Genomic DNA, 13,742 nt, shown 5'->3' on the forward strand with positions numbered 1-13,742 from the left:
GTGTGTCAAGGGACATACAGAATATAATAATCTCCAATGAATTTTATTTTAAATGATAATTTGTCATGCTTAAAACCTAGAAAGTTTAGCAGTGGTGTACTGCAGTTGAGTCAATCTGAGGCTGTAGGAGGGACAGAGTTTTTTTTTTTTTTTTTTTTTAAGATGGCCCAGTGTTTCCCTGAGGCTGTGTTCAGGCGCTCAGGTTCATGTGTGTCGATTTGTCTGGAGGCTGCTGGATCTCTTAGCTTAAGCTGCGATAAAAGTTCAAGGCTATCAAATGCTTATAGCGTACTCAATTTAATGATAAAGAAAGTTATTAGGCAAACTTAATTTCATACCTAACTGGTTCAGGAAATTTACAGCGTGACAGCTGCGGGCACAAAGAATGTTAAAATCATTATAGGAATATTTTATTATCATCATAATGATTTCTTCACCTGATGGACTACGAGACTGATAAAAAACAAACTAATTCAGAAAAAATACTATTGTGAAATCTCAATGTAAGCCCTTACCAACTCTATCTCTATCCTTCTCTCTTTGAATTGGTCAATTTTTACAATTAAAAGTGTACCATTGGCTATTCATAACATGCTATAGCCATACAATTTAGGCTTTTGTTTGATACTTGTTTGCATTTAGCCTTTTCTTATCCCCTCTGGTTTATTATTTCTTCCGAGAAAGTCCTGTAATTTGCATGGCCCAAACTCCTTTATAAATAATTGGACCATTAGCTTTGTCTAATGTTGACCAGCTGCCAGATTTTGTATGAAATGCATCCTATTCACACAATCCACACACCTTATAGCATTTTTAACCCGTTTGTCACCTCAACCTGGCAACCTAAAGAGTCGATCTCTGTGCAAGCTTCACGGAATGTTCATACCCGAATGCGAGCCGATAAAAATGGCAGGTAAAGGCAGTGTTCCCATAAAGAAATCAAAATATAGCTGTACATTTCAACAGTGTTGGATGCATCAATTTACATGCATCTTACCTATTGTTATTGACAACCTCCATTTTGTTTTTGTAAGGTGTGTCTCACTGGTTTTAATGTAGCGCAAGGCCGGAATAATGACATTTCCCAGCACATAAAAACACGGCAATACCACCATCACGCAAAAAAGGCACATAAGGGGATTATATCCTTGATTATATCCTCATGAAAGGACAGACAGAGGCAGAAAACTTCCAAGAGGCTGAGAGAAGCTTAATCTGCCACATACAACTAGAACACCTCAGAAAAAGTGTTGAAAAAGAAAAAAGAGCAAATATTCACGTTTACAAAACATACTGATGTTAACCAAAGAGAGACAGTTAATGATGCTCAAGGAATGATAACATTTTTATTTATTTTTTACCACAGTGTAAAATGTGTTTGTACCAAAGTGTTAAAAACTGCAGAGCAGTGTTTCTGTGATGTCTTGTTGTAAGAATAATTAAGTAATGTTTTCATGTTTATTGCAATGTAAATAATATCCCCCACGCACAAATCTCCCAGATTTTGAAAAACCAAATGTTGGCAGGTATGATCAGCAGGTCAAAAAATAAGTATGCAAGCTAACACGCTAAACTAAGATGGTAAACATGGTTGTTATTATACCTGCTTAGCATCATCATATTAGCATGGTCATTATGAGCATGTTAGCATCAAGCTTGAAGCTCTGCGGGCACGTCTGTAGACTTTTGGTCAACACATTTTATCGTATCATGACCTTTGTTTATGGTCTTTAATGTATTTGAAGATACCATTTTTTCATTCATAAATTCAAATCTGCTTCATCAGTATAGTCAGTGAGACTTGTATTTGATTTCTCTTTGACTTAAGGAGAGAGTGTGTTTTTAAAGTGGATATGCTTTGGAAAACCTCAATCACAGAAAGTTTAACCTGCTGAGAAAACCTGCTTTCATTTTTGGTGGTGTGGAATGGATAGTGTTTTCAGAAATGTGAGTGTTCTCAACTTTCTTAGCTGACATAAGTCAACACTGAAAGCCCCCTTAGGTAAGAAACTAAGGTACAAGCTATAACTGACGCTGCGACCTACCGGTAGGAAAGTCTACTTCAGTTGTGGAAGTGATCGGCAGAGGATCTTCAATCCAGGGTGTAGCATGGACAGCAACGCTCCAGTCACTCCATGTTCCAATCTCTGTGTCCTTGGCGGCCACCTGTTGAACACAAGCACCGGGACACAGTCATTAGTTAATTAGAAGTATTTATTATTAAGCTTAAGTATCATCTGAAAAGTCAGTAGGAAGCAGAAGACCAAAATCAATATGCAAAAGTGAGTAAGAGACTGTCCTGTCAGACATTTCCCTACCTATCTTATCACTTACACGTGTTTAGTTATTAATTTGTTCTCAAGCTTTGTCGGATCTTTAAAATAAGATTACATATTAAATATAACGGTGCAAATCCGCCATTATAATAGCAATGTGCCAAGTTACAAACAAGCTTGGCTTTTAAAGGGAATGGGAGGTGACACTCTGATTGGTTTATTGCATGTTACACCCAAAACACACCTAAGAATGAATGAAGACACTAAGTACAACCCTTTTGAACCATGCGCATGGCACATGGACCCTTTTTTCCACCGTTAAACTAGCAGAAGTGGATTTGGACATGCCCTAAACGCAACTGCGCCACACGCTTCACGCTGTGCACTCAGATTGTTAAAATAGGGCCCTAGGTCTTAAATGATCAGTCAGGTAGAGGTGCAGGACAGGAGATGTTACCTGGATGATGTATTCCTTCCCAGCATAGGCATCGGTGATGGTGTGGGAGGTGCTGTCAGATAGCTCAACCTGAACAGCCAAAGGAAGAGAGCAGGTTGTCAGTTTGGATCAGGGAACAGCACCATTGGGTAATGTTTATTGACTAAAAGCAATATCTATTTTAATCTTATCATATAATAGTTCAAAAAAAACAATCCTATATATTGTATACAATGCTCCTAGGGATGTGAAATGTTCCACCATTATGAATTATGTAAATGCAGTCATGAAGTACTGAGTAACTTTAGTCGGAAAGTCATACCCTTCTAGCAATATAGATCTAGCTATAAATTATGGGCTCAGTATAGCAATCCTAGTCTGGGCCTTTATTCTTTTATGGTGGGTACATTCAGCTGTGGCCATACACTATACAATATTTATCCAGTGTTCATTTATTTACAACACACCTTTCATCATTATTCTGTGCATAGGTCAAGTCTGTTGCTTTATCCTTGCTGTGTTTTACATTTTACTGTTGAACTGATTGAACCTTGATGCCCCCGCTGCCTCCACACTCTACACATACCAGCACATGCTTGCAAAATACCAGTGGCATAAATGATGATTATCCCAGAAAGCATTGGCACAAATGCCACATCATTTTATAACACAATGTGATGCATGCCAACATTTAAGAGCCTGTTGTGCACACTTTAATTTGCAGAGCACAACAGAGAATGAACTAAATGTTTGAGTCACAGAAGTACATGAGAGAATGACTTGCTGCCTTCCTGTAATTTACAGTTAGTGCATTAAATGATTTAGTGACATGCCTGTTGCCGTTTGCAGTCAGTGCAACCAGACAACCACACTGAATCTTTTAGATACTTATTGTGTCTGCCGGACAATATATAATGTATACAATGTATAATGTACACACAAACTCAGATTTGGGACTATTACTAGTGGAAAAGTGATACTGAATGGTAACAGAGTGATGCCTCATTCTTGTTTTATTATTGCAAATTGTATGTGCAAATACTAGAGGTGAAAGGAGGGACAGCGAGGGGATGACACGTGGCAAAGAGCCGCACGTCACTCCACTGGGTAAGCTAGAGGGTCGCCTGTTGGTATACAAGAACTTTTGTTTAACGGTTATGGGTTTTTCTCTGGTCGGAGTGCCAGTAATGGCAAAAACATAATGCATAATACTGAAATTTGGATTTGTAAATGATAGGGCTGGCTATTTTTTTTTTTAAACGTGGATACCAGTAGCAATACCACTAAAGTTATACCAATCACAGCAGAGTACGTCATTTGATCATTCTTATTTACAGCACACTACATTCACCACAAAAACTGACTGTGTGAGTTGTTGCTGCTCCGGTAGCGGACCAATCCTATGCAGTCGATTTAAAGAGCGCTTGCGGTCATTGGCTGGGAGCAAAAGCATTCAAATAGTGATTTCTTTTTTCATAGATCTGGGTTTGAATACAAGTATTGTTTGACTGGAGAAGTTTCAATACTACTTGACACAGGTTATTTTTGTCAATACCTTAAAAGGTATTAAGTACCGATACCCAGCCCTAGTATACAATCACATAAAAATGTACACTTACAAACTTAAAAGTCTCACGGGTTTAAAAGACAATTTCAAAGACAATTTATCTGAGATTATCCAGACAACACTTATCAAATCAGTCCATTGTGAGTATGAATATATCACTCTGTAAAACATAGTACTGATGGAAATGAAGACAAATCTTCAAAAATACCTACGTTGTCATAAACAGAACTGTCTTTCAAATAATGTTGATAGCTCAAGGGCTGCTCAGAAGAGTCTATGATTTGATTAACATCCCCTCACACCAACATATCATTTTTGCCAACCACCAGCTGTTATCAAAGCCTCCAATTGGAGATTCCCTTTTAGTTCTTGAGGATGTGCAAATCTGGAGTCAATCTGACAAATAACCCCCTCGTACATCCCCAGCATCTCCGCTTCCTCGGTCTACCCGTAATATGTCTGTCACCGGTCACCCACTCTGTAAAGCTAGAGTAAAGTCAACTTTGCCTCCTCTCTCTATATGCCCTATTTTTTTGTCTCTCGCCCCCTTTCCCTCTGTTTGGACGGAAGTTCAGGCTTTATCTGCCTAACCGAGCGCTACATTTATAGGCTTAATTTCATTAGTGGAATGCAATAACAATGTCATCCGAGCGTGTGTGTGTTACATGGTACCGTTGAGTGCTGTGTGTTTGTGTGGATATACTTGAGTATATATAGTTTGTGTACATGTGTGCATTAACAGAAAGTGTCTGCAACCTTTGAGACTAAATCATACACTGTTTATGTGCAGTCCAACCAGCGTATTCAACCATAGCTTCCATCAGCATTCCTTCCTGACTCTAATGTGTATGTGTGTTGTGAGGTTTTCAGCCACACACGCACATCTGTTTGAATCTGTGTGCTCATGCAAATCTTTGCATGGGCCTTCATATTTTTGCATGTGTGTGTTTTTATGAGTGTGCGCTTGCATTCCATGTGTCACTCAAAAGAAAATGCATCTTAGTAAAAATATTCCTCTTTTTCTTTGTATGCACATGTCAAAACTCATGTCAGTACATGTCTGTTGCATTGTTGTTTGTGTTTGCAAGGCTGATCTGGAACTGGTGCAATGCACATGTATGTGAACTACTACTGTTTATATGCATGGAGGAGTATATAGAGTAAATAGCTTGCAGATAAACACTCCCAGAGAGATGGATGTGTTGCTGCGTTGCCAAGTCACTAAACAGAGAGAATTTTGAGCTGCACTTAATATCACGTACTAGAAGGAGTGGGTAGGGGAGGGAGGCACAGAGAAAGCAGGAGGGTAGACGGGAGATAGATGGCACGGGGTGATACATTTTGGAGAGGCTGCAGCTATTGCTGCCAAAAGACACTGTCAGATCATTCACACTGCAAGACGAAGCCTGTGCCGTGTCAGTGGTGGTGAAATGATGTATGTGTACTTGTTGCTCTCTCTCTCTGTGCGTATTGCTTCACATGTGTCTGCAGGGCTGATGTATTGCACTGTAGGGTCTATAATAATATTACGCACACTTTTTAGGGACATTTTTGTGACTCATCCACACACACTGATATGAATGGAAAGCAGACATCCCCCGCCCCCCCCCCCACACACAAATATTTACCTTAGCATAATCATGTTCCATTGACTCAGTGTAAATATAATGTGTTCACAAACCCCAAGATATAATATGATAATAAAAAAGATTCTACTCAAATGGAATGACCACAAAATGGTCTATTTTGAAAGTAATTATCCTGCATAAATACCATATGTCTGTTCATTGTAAACAGCATATGTGAGCATTAATATTTGACGGTGAACTAGAGAACACCGAGGTGTCTGTCTAGTATTATTGCAGGAATCCATATCAGAGGCAGCACACATGGATTTCCTAAACCTAACCCTTGAAAATTCATTGTTGCTTTCTCCCTAAACAAAGTTCAACAGTTGTACAGTAGAAACAATAACACAAAGCAACAGCTAACGTTAGCTAGTTAATTCTAGTTATCTCACCAGCACTTTGATTCTAAAGATGTTCCATAGAGAGTGACACACAACTGACTTTAAATCAAAAAGACAGACAGACCAATGCTCTGTGGTTACACTAACCAACACAAGCTAGCTAACACTGCTAACTCTGGCTAACACTGGCTCTTCACTTTGATGCTAATAAAACCAGCTCACAACTGTGTCTAGCTAGTATGCTGGCTTGGTAAATTGTATCAGCAGCTATATAAATTTAGAGGAGTTGCTACTTTCAGTGTGTATTGTTAATTTACAGCAGCAGCTTCATAGTTGATTCAGAATTACTTTTACATTGTTAGTGCTCTAGCTAACTGGCTAACTGGCTAAATACCATAGCAGGTGTTGGGCTTTCTTGCTTAAGAAGCAAGAGGGCCATGTGATTGACTGGAAAAATGTCATCATGATAAGTTGAATTTTACTAATTACTTGAATTATTGTTTCAGAGAAGCTTTAGAAACTCACCCTCACTCTCACACACACACACACACACACACACAGACACAGACACACACACACACACACACACACACACACACACACAGAGCCTCTACACAGATGCAGACAATGAGAGGGGCAAAGAGAGGAGATGTGAACATTCCTCAGGGATTGCATAAGGAACTGTGAGAAAAAGGAGCAACCTTTTTTCCACATACTTTTTATTTCCTTACTCTCCTTTTCATTCATCTCTTTTCCCTCCTCTCCTCTTCTTCTATTTCCTCTCCTTGCCTTTCTCTCCTCTCTTTTTTGGGTCGTTCCCCCTTTCAGACCAACCCCCTTTCTTGTGCCTTCTTTAATCATTAATCCATCTTGTACTTGTGTTTACTGTTGCAATAACCTCAAATAACATCCCCACTGGAATCAATACAGTTTAATCTCATTTTATCAATTAAAAATATATATGTACTATGATGTCATGGGATTAAAAGTAAGGAATGAACTCCAACTGTTCCTTATTATTACATCCATAGGCAGCTCGTACTGGGGGTCCAATAAGTCCAATAAATTACATAACATATTTTAATTATAATCTTGCTTAGTATAATCTTTTTTGTCATATTGAATCTATGTTAGAAGTATATGATATGGCATAAAGCATCAAACATGTGGGTCAGAGATAGGAAGTACAATGAGATAAGAGGAACACTAGCAATAAAAGAGGGAAGGCACATAAAGAACGACAAGTGTAGACAGACAGACAGAGAGAAGAATAGAGAAGAGAAGAATTGAGAAAAATTAAGAGGCTGAGAAAAGTGTGAGAAACAGATGGATGCAAAAAAGAGACAGTCAGAGAAAGCAAAAAAAAAGAGTAGAAAAAGCAGAGAGAGGGAGAGATGGAGAGAATTGGCGTCGGTGGTCAGATCTAATCCAGTGAGCATGTCTGTTGTCCTGGAAAGGAAACCCAATTATATGGCACTTCCACTGGCCCGATGGCACTCTGTGTGTGTATGTGTGTGCACTGAGAAGGTTGGTCTCATTAGGTTGACTGACAGCTCCCATTTTTTCGCCGCACACTCCTCCCATTCGAGAACACACAAACGCACAGAAACGGCAGGTCCAAGGGTAATTTCTCAAACAGTATTTCTCTCTTTGATGCCCCAATCGCCATAGCAGCAATTACAGTAAAAGGGAGCTAAACCCCCCTGCCATTGCAAAAATCCCGAACTAGACCTTGCACCCTTAAAAAGCATGTGGCTTAACATCACGGTCTAAACAACACAGCGGCAGTGAATGTGTTTCAACATTAACTTTGGTTTATGCTGTCATGCCGGCATGTCAAGAATGTCAAACGTGAACATGTTTTGAAAGATACATATTATTTATATAATATAATTAGAATTGATCCCATTCTTCCTATTTTCCCTCTTGTGACAACTCTAAAATTGTATTTCGAAAAAAATAAAAAATACTGTATATACATGAAAAGACAAAATCTTGTTCTTGCTCAATGTGAATTAGGCTTCAGCCTCACACGAGTATCCAAAGGATAAGTGGGAACAGATAATGCATTTGTGAATGGATAACTTTTACTTTCTTTGTCAGTGGTTTACAAAACACATAGTGGTACTATAAATGGACTGCATTTGCATAGCTTAGTTATGCTGAGAACACTGTGAAGCGCACACATTAACCAACTTTCAGACATTCATACACATCTGACTTGCACACTGGAAGCAGACTTGAGGTACAGTGCTGTGCACAGGGACACTTGAACATTTAGTTAGGAGGTGGAAACTGTGTGGAAGCTATACCCTCTGCTTGAGATATTGTTACCCTGACAATGCTTCATTTTGTAATAAATTTGCTCTGGCAATGTAGCCTAAAATTAATTAGGCGTTTAGTTTGCTGGCTCTGGGAAATTAGAATACATTTATCTGAAATTTGATGGACATATTGTGTTTGGATGAATGGATTAGACTTTGACTAGGAGTTGTTTAGATCTGCAATTTTTTTGCCAACTATTACTAAGCTTTGAAAATGATGCTGTGCTGACTTGCTGAGCAGAAAGCCTGACACCCAGGACTTCTAAGTGGCTTCAATCAAGTGCTGTTTTGTCAGATAATCAAACCCATAAGACAAATGACAAGTAGCCTTGATTGTTATAGATGTTGCAGTGTAATAGCTGGACAGAAAAAAAAAGAAAATTAAATCCAATCACAACAGCTAGCTACAGCACAGTGTGGGGTGCATGATATGTGTACTGCTGCTGAGCAAGCTCTTGATTTCTGTTCAACACACCCCTTATTTGATACATTTGTCAGAAAGCCTCAAATTGATTCATCAGTCTATCACTCAAATCACCAGATAGACATTTTTGACCCCCCCCCCCCCCCCCCCCCCCCCCCCCCCCCCCCACACACACACACAAACACACACACTCTTGTGCTGTTGCCAACAGAATGATACATGATAAAAGCTGAAGCTGACAGAACATGATGAGTGGTGAAACTGCTGTACGCTGGCAGAACCACAGTCCACCAAAGAGAGTGGTGGAGGTAAATGGCAGCTAGTACAGCTCATCAGAAGTTGTTTCCCTTGGTCAAAAAAAAGAAAGTTTCTACACATTTTTCAAAAATATGCCTCATTACGTGTAACATTTACATTCACTGCAATCCTGTTAACCCATGTTAAATGAAAACAATACTTTTCCTAGGCAGACTTTTTACAGTATTAAAGCAACACTAGAGAACTTTCCCATCTTCGGTACCCCTACAGGTTGAAAGTAATATTGTCCTATTATGTCTCATTGGAACAACAGATCCGCTACCCGATGTGGCAAACTCGCAAAGTGTGGTTATAGCCGCTAGAGTGCCACAAAGTAAATGCAGAAGTGCAGAAGTTGATGAATCACTGAAAAGATTTTGGAAACATAATTCTAAGTCACAAAAAATTGTCTAGTGTTGCTTTAAAAGCAAATGGTGTAGATTATTAAAACTTGCTTAAATTAGTAACTCAACACAATGAACACATGCACACATGGTTAAGCTTGTGGGAACTGTTTTAAAATCTCATTATATAGGGAAAAGAATCAAATCAAATTGACAGTTTTTATCTTACATTTTTCATTTGGTGACTGCGTGGTTCATTCTATCTGAACTTTATTGGCCATGAGACACAAGCCCCTAGTGGTATGCTAGTGTCTTGAGCAAATAATAGTGTGTGTATGAAAGCCAGAGGATTGACGTGGTGATACAGAAATCAATAGAGACAGAGGGCAGGGGCCCATTCATCTCCATTTACCCTTACACACTAAGACCTCCAAAGCGCTACAAACTGATATACTGTATATCCCAACTGCAATCTGGGAAACACATGGGCACGCGCATGCACACGCACGCACGCACGCACACGCGCACACACACACACACACACACACACACACACACACACACACACACACACACACACCCACACACACGTCAGTCTTTTCTAAGATTTGTTTATTTGATTGGGAAAATACGCATTAATTTACATTTTTCTAACTACGACAGTGTTAGCCATTCGGCTAATTTTCAACTGTAGTCCTTGTTACATGCATGAATGTCTTTAAATGGGTCACATGTATGATACCTCTTCATAGTGTTTAAGAGAAAAAATCAACTCCTTTCAGTTGGTCTTTTTCTTTTTTCTTTCGTAGCCCCCCTCTCATATTTTCTCATGTTTTTTTTGTTACTTTTCTTTTGACTAAGACAATGAGAACAAAAATTAGATTTATATAAAAGGATTATGTATACTTTATTAGATTCTGTCAAAAGTATCAAAATAGCCCATAATAGATCTACAGTATGCATCATTGTGTATATACAATGTAAAGAACACAGAACAATTTAACTGTAATGCATTTTGACAGCAGAGCTAAATTATGATGACTTTCACATGTGACAGGACTAAATCGGTCCCCTGTGTGTGTGTGTTTGTGTTTTTGTGTGTGTGCGTGTGTGTGTTGGAAAGATTTGATAAATGATCTGTCTGTGGCAGTGTCCTTTAGATAGGATGTTTTCCCCCAAACAAGGTCTAAACATTTATCATGTGCACCCATTGATACAAATGGATGGCTGAAGAGGTGGATGGCTAGATAGCTGGCTTATTGCTTGGATGGAATGATGGGGGGATGGTAACACTGTGGAAAGAGAGGAAAGTGGTTGCTAGTGGTAAAAAGGGATGGGGAGGTGAAAAGGTGAAAGTAAAAGATGAACAGGATGGAATCAGAGCCACTGTTCATCTTTTACGGTGTTCAACATCAAGTAATACAGTGTCAAGCTCTGCTTTTCCTTTGCCATGATAACAAAGTTACTCACAAATGGTTACAGTACATACACACAGTTCTCCACCACTCACACAACCATGACAAAAGGCACACACGTGCACAATCACATACAGCATATCTCTGTGAATCTACTACAAGTACACGAACAAACACATACACAAGCTCACTATTGATTCATCTAAGTGCATTCAGGATGAGAGGGACTTTTGGCAAACATACAAAGACTATTATTACATAGATTAGCAGTTGGAGAGAGAAAGTGAAGAGTGAGAGGATAGTAAAGCAATATTGACAAAGACACGGAGGGAAGGAAAATGATAGAGGTAGAGAAAACGACAAAGAAAGTGAGGGGGAGGGACTGAGGGTGATGGATGGGTGGAAGGGGGATGCAGCATGTCAAACAGAAGGACAAATGAGAAAAGAGTGGGATGAATAAATAATTGCAAGGCTAAACGGTGTTGACCAAGCAAACACAGATTAAAGGAGGAGTGCAACTCACTTCTCTATTATTAATTGTGTCCCTCAGCTTCTCTGAGGATTTGTGTCTCTCACATCATAAAACACTTAAAGCGTCCATATTATGCTCATTTTCAGGTTCATTATTGTATTTTGAGGTTTTACCAGAATAGGATTATATGGTTTCATTTAAAAAAAAACACTATGTTTTTGTTGTATTGCACATTGGTGCAGATTGTATTTTTCACCCTGTGTATTTGGGTCTATGTGGGTGTGTGTTTAACTACAGAGTGAGACATCTCACTTCTGTACTATCTTTGTTGGGAGTCACACATGCACAGTTGCTAGGTACGATCACAACAGCTCCAACGTTGGTCAGTGCAAGGCGGGATTAGCTGGAATATCTGCAGAACAGGGCCATGTAAGTAGTTCTTTTGTAGATTATGGTCAACAGGTGTGTGTTGTGGCAGTGTTTTGCCATTGAGAACGAGCTAGCATGCTAGCGCTAGGATGCTGTGGTTAGCCACCTCGTCTCATGGAGATTGTTTTGCAGTGTGCTATTTGTGCATGCGTTGAAAGGCTGTTTATGCAATATGGAGAATTTGTGACTGTGTTCTTTGTTTTCACATGTACCCTCATGCATATGCGTGTTAGAGCGCTTGGATCACATGTCAATGTATATTTATCTTAGTAATTAGTAGAACAAGAATGTTTGTGTGCACATTGTGTGTTTATTTGCGTACCAGCATTTAAGAGTGTTTATGCATCTGTATGTGCATTTATGTCTGTATATGGCAGTTTTCTGTCTGTATGGGAACGAGCAAGTTCTCAATAGTTTAACATCTTCCCCAAAGGGCAATTACAGTGCAGCAGATGCAGTTTTCATACCACGAGAATACTGAGAATACAGAGAATACTGAGCAATCTGAAATTGTTCTTATCACAGTTAGTGGACCATTGATTTAATTGCAGTGAGAGTTTCAGTTCACGTCTCAGTGAAGGGAGCAGGAGGGTGGGATGGAAACAAAACAAGGCCATGGGAAACAGAACAAGTCACTGAACATTTACAACAATGCAGATGTATTTTCATGTGCCGATTCCTATGCATCTTTGATAATTATCTTTCAATCACAGTTTGTTACATAGACATAATGTGACATTCTTTTACTGAATTACAGAAGGTGGGCCAGCCATGATATGTTTAGACTCTTTGAAGCCTCAGCCTAAAGGAAAGACATTGTCATCCATCAGTGTTTCCGAGGAAAATATTAGCCTTTTTAATTACTCACTTAAATAATTTTTGGTATTTCTCAACCTGGACCCAGTCTTCCAATGGATTAGTGTCTAGGCAACATAGCTTTATTTGTATAGCACAGTTCAGCAACAAGGCAATTCAAAGTTTGCTCTCCATAAAACATTAAACAGTTAAAAACAGTTAAGAATGTAAAAACAGTGACCAATCAAATATGTGTTCAGTATTGAGTAAGAATGATGTAAGGGTCAGCCACAATATAATCATCTAGGAATGTGTGGATGTAAGTTGAAGGTTGCTCAATTGCCCAATAACACTACATTGCAGCTTGTTTTGGTCAGGTTTAATACTGAACTAAATCCCCAAAATGTTGACCCCAACAGCCACTTACACACAAAAACATGGGAAAATATGGTCAAAAAACAAAGTTACCAAAAATAAGGGGCAAAACCGTTGCAGTAGACTATCATGTTGAATCAATTGAAGCCTTTACTAAAAAACAGCAATGATCAAGGTATGGTTGACGGGATGTGCCTCACTGGGGAGCTAATAGGATGTAATGCCACAATTGAGACTGGCGTTGGACAACGACACAATGTAAGTCAATGATGCCAGCATCATACACTTCCTGTGTGTACCTCCCTTTATGCCCTAAAACTGAGCATATAGTTGCACCCAAGTCCCTCTGCTAACCATCTTAACATTCTTGGTCAATCTGTGTTTCCTTACCAGCATAAGTACATCGTACTAGGCACCAATACTAAAAGAAGGAACCAATATATTGTAGAGGTAATATACATGTCAGTTACTTCCAGATAAAAGTCCATGTGGTGCTATTCTAATGGTCATATATACTGTATGTAAGTATATAATAAGTGTGACGTTGTGAATTGTTTTTGTTTGCCCAATAATTTATGGCTTAACATATTCCATAGGTTTTTCTCAGTCCTCTCTCTTT

The 13,742-nt window shown here is 39.0% G+C and overlaps 1 protein-coding gene across 2 annotated transcripts in view; it reads right to left on the reverse strand.

Moving 5' to 3' along the window:
- Positions 1 to 13,742, reverse strand: part of cntfr (ciliary neurotrophic factor receptor) — a 246,311-nt gene that overhangs the window by 8,872 nt on the left and 223,697 nt on the right. For both annotated transcript variants that reach the window (XM_034895826.1, XM_034895825.1), the window contains 2 exons: positions 2,734 to 2,802; positions 2,046 to 2,166 (listed from right to left, as the gene is read on the reverse strand). In XM_034895826.1, coding sequence (XP_034751717.1) covers positions 2,046 to 2,166; positions 2,734 to 2,802 — 190 coding nt within the window. The remainder of the gene's footprint in view (positions 1 to 2,045; positions 2,167 to 2,733; positions 2,803 to 13,742) is intronic.

This window comes from Etheostoma cragini, chromosome 16, assembly GCF_013103735.1.
Source record: "Etheostoma cragini isolate CJK2018 chromosome 16, CSU_Ecrag_1.0, whole genome shotgun sequence".
Lineage (NCBI taxonomy): Eukaryota > Metazoa > Chordata > Actinopteri > Perciformes > Percidae > Etheostoma > Etheostoma cragini.